This window comes from Daphnia pulicaria, chromosome 1 (assembly GCF_021234035.1).
Source record: "Daphnia pulicaria isolate SC F1-1A chromosome 1, SC_F0-13Bv2, whole genome shotgun sequence".
Taxonomy (NCBI): Eukaryota; Metazoa; Arthropoda; class Branchiopoda; order Diplostraca; family Daphniidae; genus Daphnia; species Daphnia pulicaria.
In genome coordinates, this window is record NC_060913.1 from 4,356,362 (window position 1) to 4,379,769 (window position 23,408).

At 41.3% G+C, this 23,408-nt stretch overlaps 3 protein-coding genes, 2 long non-coding RNA genes and 2 pseudogenes across 9 annotated transcripts; all 7 read right to left on the bottom strand.

The window, feature by feature from the left end:
- Positions 1-169: 169 nt before the first annotated feature.
- LOC124321249 lies at positions 170-3,053 on the bottom strand. Of its 2 annotated transcripts, XR_006914227.1 has the most exons (7): positions 2,980-3,053; positions 2,567-2,922; positions 2,424-2,503; positions 1,832-2,354; positions 1,703-1,766; positions 538-1,629; positions 170-474 (listed from the first exon to the last, which is right to left on the bottom strand). It is a non-coding gene; the product is annotated as an uncharacterized LOC124321249 (long non-coding RNA). The 2 variants fall into 2 exon arrangements; XR_006914226.1 differs by having other exon boundaries at positions 538-1,766.
- Positions 3,054-4,585: 1,532 nt separating this feature from the next.
- LOC124321075 lies at positions 4,586-6,574 on the bottom strand. The gene is made up of 4 exons (XM_046783982.1): positions 6,277-6,574; positions 5,351-6,008; positions 5,027-5,287; positions 4,586-4,949 (listed from the first exon to the last, which is right to left on the bottom strand). The coding sequence occupies exons 1-4, from the start codon at positions 6,455-6,457 to the stop codon at positions 4,691-4,693; spliced, it is 1,359 nt and encodes a 452-aa protein (XP_046639938.1). The 5' UTR covers positions 6,458-6,574; the 3' UTR covers positions 4,586-4,690.
- A 1,492-nt stretch (positions 6,575-8,066) lies between these two features.
- Positions 8,067-9,465, bottom strand: LOC124324325 (annotated as a pseudogene).
- A 273-nt stretch (positions 9,466-9,738) lies between these two features.
- Positions 9,739-14,367, bottom strand: LOC124324480 (annotated as a pseudogene).
- A 1,873-nt stretch (positions 14,368-16,240) lies between these two features.
- Positions 16,241-17,398, bottom strand: LOC124324636. Its single transcript, XM_046784386.1, has 3 exons — positions 17,182-17,398; positions 16,407-17,123; positions 16,241-16,345 (listed from the first exon to the last, which is right to left on the bottom strand). The coding sequence occupies exons 2-3, from the start codon at positions 17,007-17,009 to the stop codon at positions 16,241-16,243; spliced, it is 708 nt and encodes a 235-aa protein (XP_046640342.1). The 5' UTR covers positions 17,010-17,123; positions 17,182-17,398.
- Positions 17,061-18,514, bottom strand: LOC124324796 (flocculation protein FLO11-like). The gene is made up of 5 exons (XM_046784393.1): positions 18,425-18,514; positions 17,993-18,350; positions 17,759-17,920; positions 17,182-17,694; positions 17,061-17,123 (listed from the first exon to the last, which is right to left on the bottom strand). The coding sequence occupies exons 2-5, from the start codon at positions 18,272-18,274 to the stop codon at positions 17,061-17,063; spliced, it is 1,020 nt and encodes a 339-aa protein (XP_046640349.1). The 5' UTR covers positions 18,275-18,350; positions 18,425-18,514.
- A 3,809-nt stretch (positions 18,515-22,323) lies between these two features.
- LOC124325409 lies at positions 22,324-23,371 on the bottom strand. 4 transcript variants are annotated; one of them, XR_006915422.1, is made up of 4 exons: positions 23,271-23,371; positions 23,053-23,126; positions 22,517-22,711; positions 22,324-22,449 (listed from the first exon to the last, which is right to left on the bottom strand). It is a non-coding gene; the product is annotated as an uncharacterized LOC124325409 (long non-coding RNA). The 4 variants fall into 4 exon arrangements; XR_006915423.1 differs by having other exon boundaries at positions 22,998-23,126; XR_006915421.1 differs by lacking the exon at positions 23,053-23,126.
- Positions 23,372-23,408: the final 37 nt, after the last annotated feature.

The following is a 23,408-nucleotide window of genomic DNA, read 5'->3' on the forward strand; positions in this document are numbered from 1 at the left end:
TCCCCTTCGTACACTTGTTCCGAGCTTCTAGATGAATCTGACGAGAAACCTTCACTGTTTGTACGTACCTCCTTTTCGACTTGTCACGAGAATTTCAAACCCATACAGATAGCGAAGGGCGCCTCCGCTTTCCAGCTTGTAATTACACACATCTACTGTGCATACCTTCGTCAAATTGTCCTGGGCCTTGACGGCGTAGATGCAGAAGCGGCAGCGGAACGGGCCGTTGCCACCGTGCAGAGAGATGTGGTACTTCAGCGCTTTGCTGTCCGGATCGAATCGAGCCGGACACAGCGGGCAATTGGCCCAAGTCTTTTCGGCAGTGATGGCAGTTTGACTGGGTTTCACCTCCGATTCCTTCCGGCGGGTCAAATCTATCGCCCCTTCCTCCTCGTCCGCACTGCTGTTGGGTTGGACGGCCAAAATGCGAGGCTGCGGATGCTGTTCAGACGCGCCGTGATGTTCCACCAGCACCTAATCCATCAAATCAGCTGTCAGCTTCAAATTTAAAATGAAAATGAAAAACAAATCAAGTACCTTGGTTCTTTCTTGATATTCGCGACTGTGGACCATCCAATGGGCCAGCAGGTGGTTCTCTTGGCGGGCCGTGTAAGAGCAGACGTCACAGCGGAAGGCCAGTTTGACTCCGTGAAAGCGTTGTGTGTGTGTGAATCAGGAGCTCCGTCTCGACCAGGAAGCCGGCCGGGCAGTGAGCGCAAAAGTGCAACTTTTTTCCCGCCGCCACCTTTGGCGTCTTCGCCGGCCCGACCCAGCAGCAAATCCAATTTCGGTTGAGGGGAGGCACTTCCGGACGACGAAAGCGACGAACAAGATTCTTCCGGCCACTTGGCGCAACTGCTCCTCGTCGGATCTCGAAGGATCGGCCAGGGCGTGGATGATGCCCAGCACGTTCTGGTGGACTTTGACGTGGGCCGACAAGACGCCGGCGTTGTTGCACCGGTAATTGCACATGGAGCAGGCGTGCATGTTGTCGCCGGCAGCGCTGCCCAGCTTCGTCTGGTGTCTCTTCTCGTGCTCCTGGATGTTGCTCTAGCGGACGTTGACGTGCGGGCAGTGGCGGCACTTGAACATTTTGTAAAATTTCGTCCACCGCGACACCCACGTCAGCGGAATGTCCAGCAGCGAAACCGTGGCAGAGTCCGGCAGACGGGCGATCGTGTTGGGATCCTGGCCCAGGTGGGTGTAGCCTTCTGCTGCTGGATGCGGCCGCGACGGCCGAGGAAGGCGAACAGCGAACAGGCCGAGATGGGCGTGGGCGAATGATCTCCAGCAGCGGCCACCATCACTTCGTCGTCCGCCATTTTAATGGCCTCGGCGGCTTCGGCTTCGGCTTCGGCTTCGGCTTCCGACCCGATGGCATCCGAATTGGACGCGTAGTTATCACCGTCCAGGAGGCCGACGGGCGGCAGGCCGTGGACGCTGAGGTTTTGATTCAGCAAATGCCTCCGGCTGACGTTGTAGGAGCATTGCAAACACTTGTAAGGTGCATCCCCGCGGCCGATGGAACTGCCGGTGGTAAACGTATTGGCTCTTGTTATAACTGGCCTACGGGCATGAGCTGCAACGGAATCTTCTCCCGGAACTCGACTGTTCCGCGGTGTGGCTCGGCTGTTTTGAATGAGTTAAAACGTTAACTTTCAGTTTCAAATGGATCGCGGTATCATCGCCACGCCAAACATACCGATCCAGATACCAGAGCCGAGGAGACTAAGCACGAACCTATAGCGCAATGAAGACGAGGCAATCTGTAAGAAAATTCAAAATTACATTTTAAAATAATGCCGAATGAAGATGAAAGGATCGTTTTTACCTGGATCAAAAGAGACAGCAATCCAAGCACTAGTAACAAGGTGGAGAAAGTAGAAAGTACCCACAGTTGGAGTTCTGAAGACGAAAACCTGACGATTCTTCTCATACTCTTGAATCCAAATTTGCACACGGGATTGATGTTCAGGAGCCTCAGCATCTTGGAAGGTCGTAAACATGTTGACCTGAAAATTTCAGTCCCGACGCCACGTTCTTTCTCTCCGCAGCCATCTGTGGGTGTTTTCATAGCCAGAGAGATTGATCCTCCTTAAGAGTCGTCGACGTAGACTTTCACCTCCTTCATTCTTCCCTCAATGGCAGTACAGGCGGCACTCGCGGCAGCCAGGACTTCCGGGCCATCTGGCATGTTTGTGAGTAGATTTCGATAGGTTTGTGGAGTAGGCCGATCTAGCGCAACTTGATAACCGGTACTCTGGATACGAGTCAAAGACGTGACAATGGCTTGCCAATCAAACATCAGATCATAGATCTTGGTACGAGCTTCAGGCAGTGGCGGATGCAGATACCTGAAAGAAAAACAAACATTAATCAAGAACGTATAATAAAAGAAAAGCAAATTGATTAAGTCCACTCACATCGTCTGGTTAGTAACGCAAATTTCATGAATAATTGTGCGGATCTGGGGCTGGCCGCCAAGTTCCACTGCATCGGTGTCCTTTATTTTTCGTAAAATTTCTATTAGTATCAATTTTTTTGTATTTCTAACAATGCAACATACCATGGTGTAGTCGACGTCGACTTCTTTGCGACCCTCAAGAGCAGGGGTCCAGGCCTGAATTCCACCAATTCCACCACCGGAAGCCAAACGCTTTTCTAATTCTTCGTCTAGTTTAGTGACCCATTGTTGCAAATTCGAATACTGACGAAGACTCAGGTCATCTTCTGGATCTTGGACAAGATGTCAGCAAACGTGTTGGCAGAATAAGCGCAAGTCTCCAGCGAGCGAACATCGACATCAATTTGCTCTTCGATAGCCAACAAGTCATCAACTTTCTCATGAAAATGGAAAAGGCATTCCGCGAGACGTTGAACGTATGAGTCCAACTTGTACGATTGCAACACTAAACCGACTCCCTAATCAGAAAAAAAACGTGAATTTTTGAGTAAAAATCGAAGAAAATTTATTATTACCTCAGCAATTAACTGTTGGGCTTCACAATGCATTCCGGCCGCCAAAAGGCTGGCGTTGTATTTTTCTTCCATCTATAAATATTTCGAATTCATATTAGTTAGTAATGGACACAACACAGAAGGGCTCCTATTAGTCTTGTTAAAAAAGCGAAGTAGTTTTCTTTTAATTATTTAAAAAATCGCAATAATGAGATAAGCACAGACATTTGTTTAAGCATGCGCAGTTAGCCCAGCCAGGGACAGTTAACCCGGTTTCTTTTGGTAAAATGTGAAGCGGACGTGCGTGACTCTTATTACTAAAATCAATTATAGCTGTCAGGCTGGTTTTAAAACGGTAAGTAGAGAAAAGCCGTGATACTATAGAAAGAAAAAAAAATAAGGGAAACAACGGCACTAAAGAGTAAAGGCCAACCTTTGAAGGGGCTGAAGCTGTCCAATAGCCAGCTATGCCGTTGACATAACAACAGCCTAATGATGAGGGAGGAAGAGAAAAGAGATGAAATATTTGAGTGTAAAAAATAGTGGGCTTTCAAACCCCCTAAATAAGACTGTTTTTTTATGTTTTTTTATTGTTTCTCAAATTCATCTCTTGTCAAGTAGATAGAAAATCAAGTCTCAGTATAGAAGGTGGTCATTTTCTCTTTAATTGATGATTAGGTCACTCAATGGTCAATTTATGGTCTCACATGGTCGTACACGAGGGCATTTAAAGAATAAGGGGGAAAGTTAGAAGTGGCAGATCTTCAACTCACGTAGAAGAAAAGCAAAAATTTGGAGATGAAGTAAACAGTTTGCATCATCACCCCCAGCGAACGTGGTGGAGCATATCCTCTACAGACTACGTCTACGATTATACAAATATTGTAAAAAAAGATCCAACTTGCTTCCTGTCAACTCAGATTACAAGCACTACCAGCAAAGCTGCGTGTCCATAGCATAGCCTGCAGACGACTACTGATTCACCAGTTGTAGACCGCGAGCTCCTCCCACGACCCGAGCAAACCAATAAAAAGAGATTGGACAAAACGAAACTTACATTACGGTAATTTCTCTAAGATTAAGTGCAAGCCTCTAAATTGCTAAGAACGATGGTGTGTTGCGCTGACTTTATTGCTATCGCCACTGGAACTAGTGAGTTAATCAGCAGTTCCACCGCTATTTGGTGGACCATGACGAAAGCATGTGCAAGTGCTTGATTATTGTTAAGCCATTCAGAAAATTTCTGAAAAGATGCCGGGCATTACATTACGAGAAAACAGAAACTGAGGCCTTATTTAAGGAAAGTGATGTAGGTGATGGAGGTGATGGAAGCTATGTGTATAGTAGACAGGCGCGAAGAAAAAGCAATTTATTTTTGAATTGTCGTTTGTATATTGAAAATCGGTAACATGTTATCACAGGGAATTAATTTTGAGCAACGTTGAATACGTGCAAGGTCAAACAGTTTAACCAGAACATCTAACCGAAAATCTTCAATATATCATACTGGGGAATGGGGATTCATAAACTACCTGGCAAAATTGCAGAAAATGCAGCCTCAATGAATAACCAAGAGGAATAGGGAACGCTTAGGTACGACAGGGGAATAAATAGTTGTCAGATTTATACAGTGATGCTTTAGAAAATCAATCCAAAAAAGAGTTTTAACAAGAGAATTTTGCTATCAGTCTACCTCGAGTAATGCAAACGTCAACCCCCTCCTTCCCTCGACTTAATGTTTGCTCAGCGACAATTTCCCATTACTATCTAAACGAGCCGTCTGAGTATGAAACTTCACTTGAAGTGATTTACCGTTGAAATGGACGCTCTGGTTGAATCGATACTGGCAGCTTTTGACGTAGATATGACCATCTTGCTCGCCGACGTGTTTGAGGGTTGAAGTTAGCTGATGTGTTTCCAAATCGAGATTCAGTTTCAGACTCTTTAACTCGCTTGTTGCAGAATAGAATCTCAGGCCGTTTCGCTCGATGCTGCAAAATTATTAGAAAGAGACACGTCATCGATAAAGAGCCATATAACTTATACGATTATGTATTCGAAAATTTACCAGATGTTTTCTTCAGACTTGGAATTCCACAGTTCTTTGGATGGCATGTGATGGAAGAACGACGAAGCACAGCCGCAAGGTCTCTGCATGATTACTTGATGCCGATCAATCTTTTCCCACTTATGATCTCTCTCTGAGATCAGTTCCTCGAATGACTTGAAGGATTCCCAACAAGTACGGACGCCAGCTTCGTCAATCACATATGCGACTCCACGTTGATTGCTCGAGAATTTGATTGAGTAGGGCGTAAATTTTACATAACTTGAAAAGAAAAATGACTTCAAATTATTAAGAAACAGTAAATTATTCTTAATACCAATTTACCAAGCCTTTCCAGAGTGAAGAGTGAAACATCCGAACAATCCTCGTTTGTTCTTTAGCACATGTCCCAAAGGATGCGAGAATCCCCAATTCGTCAAGTTGTTGTAAGCAAATGCAGAGATTTCCGAAAGCTTATTTTCAATAAAAAATGAGCCGTTTTCTGCGGTGTACATCATGAAATCTTCAGGCATAGAGTCATTTTCGGCATTCAGAGGGAAACCTTGAAAATCATCTTCTTCTTGAATGCCAACTGGAAGAAATGGTGTAACAGGAAAATATGGACGAAGATCATAGCTTTCAGCAGGTTGGTTGAAGGTCAAACTTTCAGGGTAGATTTCATAGCATGTTTCGGGGATTTGTGGTACTGGCCAATGTTGGTGTTCGTAAAGGTGTGTTGTCTGGGGATGAAATGGCAAGCTCTTCATGCAGTAGCTGTTTGACGGTGCCAAGTTTACATGCACACACATTGCAGTATCTTGCTGAAACAAAGCCATGTGAGGAGACTGCATGACATACACGGTATTTGGATTGTAGTTCACAGGGCTCATGGCAAGGGTGTCTTCTTCTAATTCAAATAGGAAATTTTGAAGTGGTTCATGTTGGATACAATCAGGAACACACGGATGTTCAAGGTTTTCCTCATTGGCATCTGGAATATAATCTGCCGTAAAACAAAAGTGAACAGAACATTAGACAGCATGCAGACAAGAAATCACTCAATCTGTATAAACTGACTAATAAATTTAAAGAGCTTTTCAACTTAAAAACTTTCCTTTCTGTTTTCATTAATTGTCACTAATGTGTAATACATGGTAATACACATTAAGCAATGAAGAATAAGGTTAAATCTCAAGATAGAAATTGTGCTTATAAAAACACTGTTTGAACACTTATTAATACAGATTAAAGAAATGAATGTCTGAACAAACCTGAGGAATAATATTCAGAAGGATAAATTTCATTTACTTGCTGGTCACTTTCATTTTGCGCCTCTAGTTCACGCAAATATTTACCCAAACAAAACGAAAATTCATCCACCCAAACATCGATGGGATTAGAGTTGGCATCAAGAATACGGACTAGTCTAGGAGAAGCAATGGCTAACGACATGGTAGAATTAACGACCGAAACCGCAAATTAAATTGATAACAAAAACAATACAATTATCAACGACGACCTAAGACAACCTTCCTCACGTGTGTCTCGAGGCCGAATCAAATTTCTTTGTCCTACGGTTTCCTTCCTACGACCTTGATATTTCGAGGGGCCCTCTGATTGGCTGTTGAACCGGATGTGAAATTTCTTGATTGCCAAACAGTTGAGATTTGATAATCGGGCATTATAAAAATTACCTAAAAATATTGATGGCTTATATTTCAACACTTTGTTATTGCATTTAATTTTTTAATTCAAGCTATTTAACTTTTACACTTAGCAGTCTTCTTAGCTTTACTTCCTCTCTAGTCCCTCATTTTGTGGCAATAGAAAACAAAACTTCAAAGAACCGTACCAGTGAGGAAATGGCCGAATCATTGTTGACAAAAATATCAAAACCACCTAATGTTTTAACAGCAGTTTCAACAGCTGTTTGGATCTCGAATTCATCCCTGACATCCACAATGCATGGGAGGCATTTTCCTCCAGCAGCCTCAACTAAAGAAATGTAAATGCATGAAACAGCTATTGATTATCCGATTATGTCATGGAAATGTAATTTACATACGCTCTTTAGCTGCCGTGTAGATGGTGCCTGGCAATTTTGGATGTGGCTCAGCAGTTTTGGCGGCAATCACAACATTACCTCCATCTTTAGCTGCTTTCAATGCAATTGCTTTTCTAATACCCCTGCTGGCTCCAGAAAATGGTGCGGCCGGTGAGTTTCCTTTCAGACGACATCATAAATTAGGTGACTGACAAAAAATGAATTTTAAAAGCGCAATATTCACCCAGTGTTGAGCATTTTGAGTTTCGTATCAGAATTCAGAAGAATGACAAACAGAAACTAAAGGTTCACTGATTACAAGATATCGAAGATTTCCTGTCGAATTTCAATTTCAAAATTGCATTCTAGATTATTTCGTATGAAAATTGAAAAACACAACACACAACGCCATCTATCAGTTCAAAACAAACTACTATTCGTATTCGTAAATAAAATAACCGAAAGACTTCTCCTTCACACAAAAAAAGAATTTCTTATTTCTTATTCTTTTAAAAAAATGTTTGAATAAAAATTTAATTCCACTTAAAATGCTTCTCAAAATACTATCAACTTTCCACATTTAATTTCCCAAGACTTAAAAAAGAATTTTTTTAAGTTTAATGAATAAAGATGTTTTTTTAATGTTTAAACTTTAAAGATGCCGTGACTAAAATTTTTTTGTCCACTTCCGCATTGTTTCCGGAAAGAAGAAGATTGGGAATCTATATATAAGTGACGTACTGAAGCTACCGAGATGTATAATTTGAATTTTGAAAGGCACTTCATAGATCGCTCTACTCAAAGAATAGTTTTTTTCTCTCTGTGCGAGAACCATTTCCATAGTGCCCATAAATAATTCATAAACTCCCTACCTCACCGTAAAACAGAATTTTCGAGGAAAAATTTTAGTAAACAAAGCAGCAAGGAATAAATGGGTGGAAGAGAAGAGGGATTTTTTTTCTTTCTTTTTTTCTTTTGTTTTCAGCGGACTGTAATTTAACTAATTTTGGTAGACATTTAAGCGACGGTAGAAGCAGACCACTGATTGTTCGTCAGTCTATAAACTGCCATCTCGGAAATGCCTTGGTAGTGTACAAAAGCTGCGGCTATCACCAAAACGTGAAATATTTTATGGCTTTGAAACTGCAATGAAAACCAATTAGAAAGTGGTAGCAAAATGAGGAAATTGGAAGGTGGAAATTTAATAAAAATTAACGTACCCAGATATCACATTTTCCAGGGAAGTAACATTCTGGTATACAGGACAGGAGGGCTCCCAGAATGTAAGTGCTGCCATTAGAATCAGCCATCCGAGAGAGGCGTAAGAGACGACGTTTACCCAGCCTTCCATAACATGCGTAATGAACGGCCGGAATGGCACCACTCAAGCCAAAAGCGATGAAAATCCCTGTTGCAAAAAAAAAATCATCGTAAAATATCGATCAAACAAATGAAACATGCGAAAAATGGGCAGAACCTGCTCTGAAGGGTCGGTATTTAGGTTCGCCAAATTTATCCACCATGGAAGTTGTAATGGCACCAGCCGAGACCCGAAATATGGTGGCCACAGTTAGGTGACTTTGAGCTGATATTGGCAGTAGGCATCAGGCAGTGGTGTGGTAGAGCTCAGGATGAGGAAAGGTATTCTGACGTAATAATCCAACTTTGAAAAGAGTTTGCCCACACATTCAGAATGGCAATGCAGAGTGTGATAAGTGCAAGACAATCCCAAACACAGGATGGCTCAGGCGAAGAAAGTAGCAAAAACCAATCGTTCTTCCGTTTGCGGCCGTTTGCAGTTCAGACCGGTTCAGACCATATCAGCGTGTAGACAGCGAGACTGACACAAATGCGACAAAGCCAATGAGATGGGTTCAAATTTTGCCAGTTTTGATGATAATTTTGATGTGGCTGTTGCTAACAGTAACAGATGGCGTATAGTTGCAGACGACGGAAATTTCTGTTGCTCCTGTCCTCTAGGAACAAAACTCGTCCCGAATCGATCCCCGTTCAAATAAAAATAAGAATAGAATAATTAGGCCATGAAATAAACACAAATTGTATTTTCATATTGTGAAAGACAATAAAAATATTAAACGTAACCTTTAAATACAAATTTGAATTGAAAAAAGTTTCAATGCTTTTGCAAGGATTTGAACCAAATGCGATAGCTGACTCGATAAAGGACTACCCCGTTAAATTTAACAATAGAATATAAAAATTAAGACAACTTATTAAATAAATCTATTTTTTTTTCCTTTATTCTCTTTTCCTACTTAAACAGAAACTCAATTTTCATCATACGCAACAAATCGCAACAAATATAAATAGTACCATTACCATCGGAATCCAAACCAACGCAAAAGGCTCTGTACCACTAGCTATTAGGGTAACGTACTTACGTAACGTACTTCATTTTTCTTGGGACAATGACTACCTCCTAAATCATTTACGTTAGCTAATTATGGTACCTCCCGTATAAATATTATTCGTAATTTGACGCGCATACAAAGAAAGCATCGTTGACCAGTCTGTTTTTTGGCATCTGTGATATCCACAACGTCTTGGTTTTCTTATTTTCTTCTTCTTTCCGGCAGCTGTAAAAGTCATTTTTTTGTTGTTGTTGAAGCAGGGCGTATATACATTGGCTTGAGGTTACATGTGTATATTAATGTATAAGAACAAAGAGTACACTGAAAAAAAGAAAATTGCCAGAAAATGAATGAGGGAAGAGGTATTTAACGAGATTTTGTTTTTTGTTTGCAAATTCACTGGTTTGTTTCCGTTATGAGCTAGTCCCTGTTTGTGAGTAACTGACAGACAAAACATTGATGTGCACGAGGTAGATTTACAAATCGGAGGAGACTGAGAGAGACAGTGGGGTTTCATCAACATTCCATTTTGTTATGCCGACGCTGTTTCAAAATGCCCAAAACGTAACCGTTGGACGCACTGCCGTTGCTTACATAACTTCCTTTGCTATCTAGCCACTAGCCATGGAGGTATGTCGGCTGTAGTGGCTTTGGAGCTTTCGCTCTTGCTGCCATAGCCATTCGCTACAATTTGACCGCCAGGATTTTTCACCAAGATGTAGGCTCCGCCCCTATCGTGTGGAAAAAGGATTGTCGGAACATGATCGTCATCACCGACCTCTTCTTCCCTTTTACCTTCTTCACCTTCGTCACTTCTTCTACTCTCTAACAGCAGGTTGAAAGTCAGTGGAATCTCTTCATCCGCGTGTATCGTTAATCATCAATCTGCACAATCTGATCATTAGCGCAACGACGAAAGGAAAAACGAGACACTGGCAAACTGCACTGGAACCTGTTTAGAAAAACAAATCAGAAATCCTGATAGTAGAAATATGTCATCGTTATGACGCCACACGCCAATCTGATCTTACGTCTGCCAAGAGATTTTCGATGAGGTCAATGAAGGTGGGTCGTCTTTTGGCAACATATTGCCAACAGCTTTCCATGAGATTGTAGAGCCTGTCTGGACAGCTTTCGGGCCGTTCCATAACGCCGCCATCAATCACGTACTTGAGAACCTGCTTGTTAGTCAAACCCTGATAGTGTTGCGAGGCAAGAGTCGCCATTTCCCACAACACGACGCCAAAACTCCAGACATCGCATTGAGAGGTATATAGACACCGTCTCGTAGTGATTCGGGTGCTTTCCATCGAACGGGTAAAAGTCCTTTGCGTTAATAATCCGTTTCGTAAATATCTCGCGTTAGCCCAAAATCGCCAATCTTGACGGTCATGTCGCCAGCCACCATGCAATTCCGAGCAGCTAAATCGCGATGAACGTACTTCTTCTCCGATAAGTACATCAAGCCATCGGCAATTTCGATGGCCATCTTCAATATGCACTGAATAATTCAACGAAATGGATGAAGAAATGAAAATGTTGAAGGGCAACTTGTTTCATTTACCTTTAAGGGTAGGCGGTTGTTGACCTTCGGTGACGTTTTCTTTGCAGTCAGGACGGTGAGAGCGTATAGATATGACTTCAAGTCTCCGTTAGCCATCAACTCCATGATGACCAAAGTGGGTTGAGCTTTAGAGACAACCCCCAATAGTTTGAGGACATGATTAGCGTTAAATTCCCTGCGACAATGGTGAAAAGTAAATCAATCAATTCAAACGGAATGAAACGTTCTGAACTATTTTACTTCATGACAGAAGCTTCTGTAAGGAATTCCATTTGCTCCTTCACAATGGCTTTTTCATTGACCGTTTTGATGGCACATTTCACTTCAGGCTGGTTATATATGAACTGTGTTACGTAGAGAAGGCCTTCGTAGACCATACCGAAAGAGCCCTGACCCAGTTTACGGAGGATGACGACATTGTCACGTGCCACTTACCACTCATCGGGGACGTATTCTAATCAAACAGAATCGTGATCATGGACCAAACCAAATAATTTTGATGAAGACAAATTAATGTGATAATCCGGCCGGATGGATTGAAACCGTTCCATGGTCATCCTTATTCTTTTTGTTTTTAATAAAGAAATATCCAAGCACAACGGCCAGCAAAATCAAAACCAACAGGACGACAACGAAGATACCCGATATCATGCTACCAGTCATTCCATTAAAATGTTCCTGTAGGTTAAATAGATGACGGTCAATCGAAATTCAATTACAAGTCTTAAGGAAAAAATCACACCTCGATGAGGAAACAAACGTCCTTGGTAGGTGGTCCAGGTCCAGCCAAAGAAACCGCTCGTACTTGAACGCAATAGTTACCCGGTATTAAATCGGCCATTAATTTAGTGCGTTGGCTTTCGACAAAGTCCTTCCGGCAAACGCATTCTATAACAACTTTGCCCTGAACGATATAAATTTCTAATAAAGAATTTGTTTCGAGAAATTTAAACAGCATGCAAATCTACATTATCTGATTGTCTGTACTCCAGGAGATATTTTTTAATTTGTCCGTTGGGATCCTCCGGTTCATTCCAACCAATTTTAATCAATCGAGATATGTTATTTGATTCGTATCTCACTACACCACCAACGATATCATCCGCGAAATCTATTTGTAAAAATTGGTAAAAATTCAATCTGAAATGACAGGCAACAGCTTAATGAAAAAAAAAAAAATTATTTACCACTCTGTTTATTAGTGCGAGCCGAAGTCAAGGCGGCAGTCATACTGCACAAAGTCCTTGAAGGGATCGTGGGCGTGACAAGCAATCACTTTGATAGTATATTCGGTGTAGTGTCGTACACCGACCACAGTGTAACTCGTACTCGTCACTTTTTGATAAAAAATGATCAGCCGATTATCGCCATCATAGAAATTGGTGTGATTTTCACCGGGCGCAATTCCAATGGCTTGATTGTGAGAAGAATTAATCGTGGGCTTGTCTTCGGGGAATTCTATATGGCGTTGTTTTCTGGATCTCCAATTTCAGTTGTCATATCAACATGTCGTTTTTTTTCGGCTGAGAACACTAAAACCACGGCAAACAATTTGTAAATTAATCACCAATCAAAAAAACAAAAGGCAAAATGGAAAAAAAAAGACTAACATAGTGTCTTTGATGTAGATTTTATCGTGGATAAAGTTTTCAAATTCAATTTTGAATTGTTGCTATTTTTCCTTCTTCTCTAGAGTCACTTTGTCATTTGTCCCAGTAGGCCTACATTGGCAACATTTGCCTTGCTGAGCACTGCCACTGCTGCCGCCACTTTCGAGGTTGTTGTTTCCTTCAGGAGACGCTGCAAAAATACTTGGATCGCCGAATATTGAAGTTCGGTTGTCGGGCGATGTCTCCTCCAAAACCGGCTTCTTCGTTTCACTAACAACAACGAACGAACATCTAAAGTAGGAATCAAATTTGATAAAATCAGTTAAAGTAGTAGTAACAAGAAATATTTTTTATGAAATTCTTACGTTCAGCGCAAGTGTCGAGTTTGTCGTCCTTACGCCAACTACCAGTGATGACGATGTAATGTGTTACAATTCCATTATTTGGAGCTTTCCAGTCAATAACCAGCTTTCTGAACTGGAATTCACAGAAGCCCTCAAATCTTCCGGTTGGTCGGGTTCGATGCAAGAAAACAATAAAATAAAAATAAAACAAAACAAAAAAAGTGATGAAAGAAAGAAAGACAAATATTTCAACACAAGACTGAATACATGAATGATTACTTATTTACCTGCTGGACTTGTTCTTTCGTATAAAATTGGACTGGGCGCTGCTGTGTACGTCTGTACATAGATGACGTATATTGAGTGTAAGGCTTGAGATAAGTAATAATGTGTTCATTTCGTTCTCTTCGGGTTCGGCGTCATGATTAACAGCGACATCAATTGTAGACTCTAGTCCATCTAGCAAAAAGAAAATTTGAATTTATGAATAATGGTATGAAAGATCACCACCGCAAGCGTCGCGACGGTCAAAATATGAGACGTTTTTATAAGGCGCCTCAATGTATGAGATTACATAACCTAATGACTGACGTTTGTCAGCCAATGTAACTCTGAAATTATTCCAGCTTAATTGCATGCTTTTGTCCGACTTATTAACAATAGTGACGTTGAGAACTTGTTCAAAGACAACTCACTCGTCGCTTTATCACCATTGGATCAAGGTGAAATGTCCACGTCCGAGTGCTTAAACGCCAAAGTTCCTGGAACGGTGCTTGAGTTGACGAGCTCTTCGATTGAATTCAAACACAACTTGGGATTGAAATGGAACAACATCTTGTTATGGATTGTCAAATTCTGCGTCTTGGGCCACAGCAGCTGCAAGTTTTGATTGTCCTGAACAGTCAACGCGTATCTAAACAAGTAAATAAATTGAAGAATTTTAAATATTGATATATTCAGAAGGGCAACCAGGCCCTTACTCGTCGTCAAAATTTTTGCTCCCATTGGAATGTAACGTTTCCGGTTTGCCGGTAATGGTCCTGAGACTCTTGAAGAAACTGAGCGACAAGATGCTGGAAAAAAAAAAAATAATACGAGTGGAAGAAAAATATCTTTAAAAAAAAAATGGCTCTCTCGTCTCTTGAATATTTGAATTAATGAGATCGCCAGACTTATTGGTCTGCCTGCCTAACCCAAATAAGAAATACACGCGCACAAACACACACACACACAGCGCGGATGTAGCGCCAGCAGCAAGTCAAAGTGCTGTGTATGCTCATAAATCTCTAGCCGATGAGATTGTCAAGCAAACATATACTACACGCTCGGTGGGCTAAAGTGCAGATGTAAGATCGTGGACCAAAAAAAGTATCTCAACTTCTTAATGGAAACTAGACAGGAGTAATACGAGAGAGCCGTTCTTTTCATTTTACAACAATAAGCCGAGCGCAACGAAATGAAATGTGGATAGATAAAAGTAGTCAAAAGGAACCGTGATAGTCAAGAGATTAGAAAATTGATAGCAGTAAAAAAAAAAGAAAAAGAAATTAGCTCAAAGAAATTTCATTACCTTGGCGCTTAATTCGCTGCTGACGGGCTCCAGCAGTTCCCCATAGTTGGAGAGCCAGCAGCAACCCGAATAACAGAAGCTGGCTGACAACCTTTCTCCTCTTCCTGTAAGATGCCAAGAATTTTTATTTTTTTGATCTATTAGCATCAATATTTTGCCAACAATAAATAAAAAATAATAACAAAAAATGTCTCGCGAGACCTTGAGATGTTGCTTAAACTTGATCGACACTTTGCATTCTTTTCATCGCGATAACCATCGCTTCCTTATAGATGCATGTTACAATGTTCACCCAACTTTAACACACAACACCTCTTGTCATCTTTTTGGCGTGTTCCTCTGAAAGGGAGGAGGAGGGGGGGGGAGATGAGACGGACCAGTTATTCACGACATTCTTCTATAAGTTTTCGATCACGACAAAAAAAGAACCTGGGTGTGATGATATTGACTGGCTAGGTTTATTCGGACTCATCATCACGACACGATCTTCCCACTCCCGTGTTTTTTTTTACAAATAAAATCGAACGCAATCATCAAAAGTATAACTCAGTTATCTTTTACCATTTAGGAGTGGGGAGGGGACAAAAAGGAGGGGGAAAAAATGATTTGTTCTCTTTCGAAATCAGCTTGTCCGTGAATGTTGTTTTCTAACGGGAATGGAACACGATTGTTGATTGAGATTCTGAGCGCAGTTGACAGGGAGGTATGCTGGCTCACGAAAGGAGGAGTAATCTGTTTAACAGCTGTCTCCTCTGCCAGCTACGTATGTTCCATCCAACGATACATTTATGCATTAATTTCAGTGTCCCCGAGTTGAACCTTTTTGTCGTCACGATGACATCCTTCCTCCTCCTTTCGTGTCACGCAAACCACAAAAACAAATGGAATCTATCTATCTCGTTCGGTCTTTAGAGTTCTCACTTTTGGACCCGTCCCGCACCAAAGTCCTTCTCTTTTTTTATTAAATTTTAAATATAAATCGAAAAAACGAACAGAACACCAAATTATGGGAAAAACAACAAAATCGTTTTCTCACGTAGTCCGTTTTTTTTTTCGTGCAAAACAGGACACATCAAAATTCAGGCTATAGGCTCGACAAGTTGGCGGAATAATTTTTTAGTTTTTTTAGAGTTTTTTTTACCTGGTAGATAGGACGGTAATAACCATCCTCACGGACGTGTGATGTGTTTATTCCTTCCTTTCAGGCGAATGGAACGCAGCAGTTGAGCATGGAAATGTTCAGCTGAATGAATAAGACGTTGTTGTTTTCTTTTCTTTCTTCCCAAGCGGGACTAGAGCTGTAAGGGCGCGCGCTCTAGCTCACTGCTCACGACACTATCTCTAGTTCATCGATGTCGACGGCGTGCTGGTTCGCTTTTCTCTGCTCTGTCCAGAGATGCTCAACTATAGTCACGGTCGACGGAGCCTCGACGAGAAGAAACTGCTTGACGCGATCCACTGGCCCTGACTGCAGCTGGCCGATGTCTTAAAGTCAACTCCTTGGTTGAAAGCCCCCGCTCTCTGCAACCCAACGACAGCCTGACACAACCAACTTGAGAGTTAAGACTGCCCCTCTCCGCCAACTCCCCTATCATCCGCTCGGCTCGTCATTTTGCCTCCCACCCTTCGTCTCGCCCCAACACCACATTTTTGTTTTGTTTTGTTCCTTTTTTTCCTTTTTCTTCTTAGCCCAGTTTCTTTTTCATCTGGATTCATTCCCCATGTTTTTATTTACTGAAACGCAACACTGTACAGTCGGCAGAGCTGAACAATTGTGGCTTCCAAATTCCCAGCAGAACTCATTTCTTGCATCAATGTCTCCAAGGTGTTGCGGACCTACACAAGTTGAATGAAATCGCTTAAAATATATTTCAAATATGATTAAAAAGAATTATACCATATCTGAAATTTGCTGTGTCCTGGAGGCCAACTGGGCGGTAAGCGGTCCACATTCAGCTTTGTTTTGCACCTGAGCTGAAGACGAAGTGGAATTCGCACCTGTTGCTGCAAACGTGGGCGCAGAGCGATTAAAGGTGAGCAAAAGTCCGCCAGTCCCAAATCCCGATTCCGGACCAACAGTATGCATCGTGTTCAGAGTAAGAGTACTACTGCCGGTACTATTGGCTGTCGTCGCTGATGTTGAATTCGGTTGTTTCATGGCAGCAGTAATCGCACTGATGGATGCTGTATCAGAAGAACCTGGCTGAAGAATGATGCTAGGTTGGGCTGCAGGCATCTGCGTCACAGGTCGGACGGTAATTGAAGGAATGCGAGTTGAAGTCGATTGCTGAGTTGTTGGTCGGGCGATCTCCATACCCAAATGACGACTGGGAATCGACACCATAGGAGGTACGGGATGTTTCTGAGAGGATTTTTGCGATGAAGGTTGTCCTGGATGGCCAAATTGGCGTGCTTTGGCAGGAAAGGACTTGCGCGCTTCTGCCGGTTGAGTTGGTAGTCTAGCTTTTTGAAGAGCGGCTGGATCCACTTCGATCACCATAGGTTGGTCTACAGCCTCGTTCTCCTTAGATCTAGCACCGCCTGCTGGTGTTCATCCCACTTTTCTTTTAGGCACAACTGTGATGGACACATTCTCTCCCAGAGCATTCAAGGCCTAACAAGAAACAATTTTGAAAAATTTCTTTATATACCAAAGGAAACAAAATTAATACCTGAAGGTCGCTGGAACTAATAGAACTAGCACTCGAAACATCATTGACGTGTTTGCTCACTGCTTTCTTCTCATCGTTATTAATCAGAGTTATTGTGATCGTGGGATCCAGGTACATTGCCGGGTCGAGATCTTCATCCTCGTCATCACCAACCAGACGACGATTCGCCTTAGCATTCATTTTCGAGGCAGAAATAATTTTCCCACCCGAAGGTCGAAATGGAGTAGTCTTAGGTGTGGATCTGGCCAGGAGCTTTTGAGTCGATGGTTTAGAACCCGATGGTTTGGAAGAGGTAGGTTTGCCGACAGACTTTGGAGTAGATTTCGTTGATGCTTCAGGTTTGGGTTTCACAACCACTGTAGGCTTGTAGTTTCCGACAACGTTATCGATGGCTAGGGAAATTGAACAAGCCTTGGATCCCGTCACGGAACAGGAATCATCTTCGTTTTCAGGATCTGCAGGTTCCGTTTTCACAGCAGGGATCTCTTTCGATGTCGAGGATCTTCGTGACGGCTGAAAGCGAAAGATTTTCAATCAGTTATACAGTAACGTTGTTTTTTTAACAATTAAAAACTACCGAAGCTAGTTGAGGTTTGGTTAATTTGATGATTTCACAAGCAGCTTCATTGATACTGTTATCGTTCACAGGCGCACCTGCATTTTTGGTGAGCACATCTTCAACTGTTTCGCCGCAATTCGTTTTAGTGTTGGCAACACGTCCAGTTTTGCTATTTTTAACCTGAAATTTTAAAAAATATATCCAACTATTACAAATAAAACAAAAGATATTATTTTTTTTAAACAAAAATACCTGTACTTTTACGGCAGCAGTCGATGTCGTATTGGGCGTTGGTTGTTTAGAGACTGAAACAGGAGCCATATTCTGACTCGGGGTCGGTGATGCGGATGTTGAAGTGGGAGTAGCTGTTCTTGGCGTGGCAGCTTCGGCAGCAGTTCGAGGTGCAAGTTGTAACATGGCCAAGAAGTTTCGACCTTCAGAACGATTTTCTTCTGTACGATCACCTTCAGGCAGGTTAGCTTGAGGAATCAGGTCGTTATCGGCAGCATCTCCTGCATCTGAATCAGAATTCATCGATTCCGCTTCACCAGACTCTCCAACTCGGCCAGACTTGCATAGTGAGCTTTGTGAGTGTTCTGATACTTTATAACTACCGACCCAACACGAAATCAAAAACAAATACATGACATGATATGAAGTTGATGAATAATTCACGTCAATTACCCAGGAATAAGTTGTTGTAATTGCTCGTCCTCCTTATTTGGGTTGTAAGCCGTACGTGGCGAGGGGTAAGCGAAAGAACCGTAGCGCTCAACAAGCAATAATAAAGCAATATAATAAGATATAATAATAATAAAGCAAATAATAAGACGGCTATAGAGGCTGTCTCGGCGGTGCTAGTGCAATTCTAATATTCCTTATTATTGCTTATTAGAAACACGGCATACCCATGGATATCATGATTGTGGGCACCCGGACGGAGAACACTAGTATATTATACCTGGTCAAGCGTTACACACAGCGTTTTTAAAACCACCAGCCCAAATTTGATTTTATACACTCAGAAATGGTGCCTTAACCCACTGAGCCACACAGCACCTTGTTATATATATGGTAGTGGTACTATTTATATTTGTTGCATATGATGAAAATTGAGTTTTTGTATAAGTAGGAAAAGAGAATAAAGGCAAAAAAGTAGATTTATTTAATTAGTTGTCTATTTATTTGTATCTCCTATTGTTTAATTAAATGGGAGAATCCTTTATCGAGTCAAGCTATCGCATGTGGATGTGGTTCAAATCCTTGCAAATGCATTGGAACTTTTTTCAATACAAATTTGTATTTAAAGGTTACGTTTCATATTTGTGTTGTCTTTCACAATTTGTTTTAATTTCATGGCCTAATTATTCTATTCTTATATTTTTATTTGAACAGGGATCGATTCGGGACGAGTTTTGTAACCGAGAGGACAGGAGCAACAGAAATTCCCGTCGTCTGCAACTATACGCCATCTGTTACCGTTAGCAACAGCCACATCAAAATTATTTAATCGAGTGACATTTGGCTTCGAATGAAAAATTGATGACGGATAAAATATAAAATTTATTATAAATGCCACTGAATGCCAATTGTGCAATTTTTCTTTCATTTCGAGAGTTGAAGGGACAAACAGTTTGGGCTTTGAGGGTGGGATAGAGAGAGCAGGAATATATATATACATCAACGACAAAATAACAAAAGAGCGCCGGCTACATCGTAAACCAAAACCACACACAAAATAGAGTAGAGAGAGCGAAAATACGAAAAAAAAAGAAATTAAAAAATTTTGATAAAATTAATAAATTTCAAAGTTGAGTTGAAAACACAATTAATTTATCCGAGTTTTTTATTTTGCGGGAATCATGAACGAGTCGAGTCAAGGATAATTGCAGGAAAGAGAATCTCTTCCGGTTCAATTCCACTATTCCAGTCTGTTACACCAAAACTTGTAAGAGATGAAATATGGAATGAAAACGAAGAAAATAATAGCGAAACAAAGATAAAAAAACAAAATCAATTTTAAATACAGACGAAAGGAAAAAGTTGACATTCAAAGAAAAAAAAATCTTAAAAATAAGAAAATAATGGGGGGACGAATTATTAAAGAAGAAATTACGAAATTTTCAATAAAATAGCGACAGCTGCCACCACATCAAATTTTGTTTAAATGTAATTGAAAAAAAATTGGGTGTTGGGCTGGAATGCAATAATAATATTTCGCTATCTTTCTGTTCTTTTTAATTCACCAGAATTGTCTTCTTTTTTTGATCAGTTGCCGATCAAAGTCAAGAAAAACTTGAAAACGTCCAAATCCAAATCCAAATTGGCTCGTTTTGATCTCAACTTTAATAATTCAACGTACCGATGGATCGCAGCCAATTATTGCCGACGTGTTCCACGTTCCAGTCCGAGACGGGCGGAGTGTGCGATGACGAGTTGGACGAGATCGACATCACGATCAACACGATCGACGACGTCAGCGAGTCGCCCGTCATCCCGCTGGCGCTGTTACTCCGCACCACTCCGCCGTCCGGAGTGACGGCCGCACTGGACGGATTCGAGCGCATGGAGCCCCTCATCTGGGAATCGAGGGCGGCGGGCCGACCGCATAAAAAACGTTGGGCGGTTGATGGGGTGGTGGTCTGCAGCCGGCAGCCTCTGCTGTTCCGGCGGCACCGATCGGCCCATACTGCGGCTAAATAAATGTGCGGATTTCCATTGGTTTTAATTGCAATGCCGGAATAGCGCGTTCGTCCCAAATCTGCTGTCCGTCCTCATTTCTGTTGGAAGTAGACGCAACATTCCAAACCAACCTGTTCAAGTCTTTCTTGAACTGATTACCGCCCAACATAGTTTCCTCCGCCGAAGTAACGGTGAATCCAGGAAATAAACCCTAATAAAATAGAAATTAATTAATTACTTTTAGCTTTGATATCGCACCTAATCAAACTGGCCAATTTACTTCGATCGACACTGTAGCCGGCTGTGATAAAATACTGTCTTCACCGACATCGTATAGATGTGCTCCAACCTCATCCAATATTTCCCTTGATTTAAAGTTTCCAAAGTGAGCAAGTTGACGTTGACTGACAGCGTTCGGCTTAATAAAGGTTGTTGCTCAAAATCGAAACGAAGATTCCACGTAAATTAATGATTTCTTATAAATAAAGGAATTAAAAAATAAATGAAAGGTAATCACACCATCTACCGCGCAACCTGTGCACACGGTCTCTTCTTCTTCTCCTTCTTCGCCCGTTTGGCAATGGCTGTTATGTGTCCTCCACATCCATCTATACACACGCCATTCTTATCCGATACTCGAAAAAAAAATTCAAATTCCGTGCGCTTTTTTTAATCTGCTCACCTGTGCGTCTGGTACCCCGTCAACTCTCTCTGCGCATGCAATTGTTTTTCAGACATCAAAATCATTTTTAATTGGGATCCTAAGCCTCGAAGGGAAAACTGATTCAGCAAATGGACGTTTAAGTTCTATATAATACCCTAGCTTTTCAAAGGGTATGTACATCCCAAGCAGGTGCAGCACCGACGTGTGTATGGAAGTGTGGGTGGAAGGATGGGAGGATAGGTGGATGGAAGTAGTGGTGAGAGGGGGGGAGGGAACCTGTGTTTGTACACACGACTGTGCTGTATTTTCCCGTGTTTACACAGAAATATTAGGGCCAGCAACACAACCAGCACCCTCGACGGGAGGTTGGATAGAAAAGAAGAATAAGAAACTCATTACCAAGTGGCGCGGGATCAAAACCAGTCGCCCCCAACACCGATGAAATTTGTTTGTTTTTAACGTTTTTAAACGAAGCGAAATTCAATATTCTACATGACTGTGAGCTTCTGGATATACTATATCGACAGGTTGAAATAAAAGAAGAAGAAACTTTTTGATTTTAATTTTTTCGATTTTGGCGCCCTGTTATACCAACAGGTCAAACAGATGTGGCGCGGGCTTGTCAAATGGGACGGGTTTTTTTCGGTGTGGTAACTTCCCGACCGGTGCCTCACTCTCTCTTTTCCCCCCATCTTTTTTATATTTTTTCAGGCAAAATTCACTTCGAGCAAGAGAGCGGTATTCTCTTTGATCTCCCATCACGGCCCTTCCAAACAAGAAGAAGAAAAAGAACTTTTCGAGTTCTTCACCATTTTATGTATGTGTGTACTTTCTGACCCCCATCTAAAAAAAACCCTCTTTTTATTTTACAAAAGGTAAAAAAATCGGCACCTCACCACTTTTCTCTCTGTGTGTGTGTGGATGAATTTGTTTCAGAAGAAAAGAAAATGACAAGCCGCTCTCCTTTTTTTCTTTTCGACCGAGACAATTAACAACTAGTGATGGCCCCCATTTCAATTTCTTATTGATTTTTTTGACAGCGGCGTTTGAAATGCCCGCCAAAGACTCTCTAATTTCAACTAGACCAACAGAGTCCTTTTGCTTTCTGCGAAAAAATAACACACAAAATGTGCAAGACGACGAAACGGACTTGTATAGACGTCGACTAATGAATGTGTAGCAGCCTTACTGTTAAAAGTTTATCAGCTTAATTACTTTAAATTGTTCTGAAGTGTTGCTGCATGTGACGAAAGCTACAACTGGTACAGGTAGCAAGCCTGCAAGAGGAACACCTTTCGCCAGCTGGCTGCAACAAATCCATGTGCACATTGCACTGCAATTAAAAAGTTCAGACTTCACCATGCTGTTAATATTAAAAAATAAAAACCGATAAAAACTCAATTACTGTCAGAAACAAGGTCATCAAATACCTAAATGTGTAATCTTAGGGTTCAAAAGTTGACCAACATAATCACTTTTACTGTTCTGAAGTATATCTGCAGGTGACGAAACGCGTACAGACGGTACGTGCAGCAAGAGACGAAATTTTTGGAAAATGTACAGCAGTTTCAGGCCACATGATCAGATGGAATTTATTGCCACATATAAATTGTAGGCTATGTTATCTGTAAAATTCACCACACAAAAAATTTAAATTTAATAACCCTAAAGAATACAAGCAGAAATTAACATTTTTAAGAAGAATAATGTCGGGAAAAAAGTACCCCATAATTAGGAACGTATACGTACGTTCTCGAACAGACGAACAGTGAAATTATCATTATAGTATAGATTGAAAACTAGCCAGTTAAAAATAGAATACCGAAACCTTTTCAGGGCCACCATTTACTAAAGAAAAGATTACCAACCAACCATTGTTTTCATTACAATATTCTTGCAAATCTTTCTGACCATCACAGATTGATGTGAATGGCCTGCAATAAAGAATACTCTACTCATCACTAACCGTGGTTTCTTTCTAAATGCCAGAATTTCACAAGCATAACCTTTTCGATGGTTTCAATGTGCAATGGAAAACTGCTAAATTTTTTTGGTAAAAAAGAGCAGATATTAAATCATGCACTATTTTGGAACTTCATACAAATAAATAAAGCCCAAACCATGTAAACAGTAGGCTATAGACTACAAATTAGTATCATGGGAAACTGAAAACTTTGAACCAACCTGGTTTGCAAACAAAATCTGGCAGTCGGTTTATCCTTGCGGTTTTCGCGACTCATTCTTTCAATCCCAACACTTTTATTCAAATTCACAAACACATTTCAAATCCCTTACTATTTGGTTCCATATTCCTAGAAACAG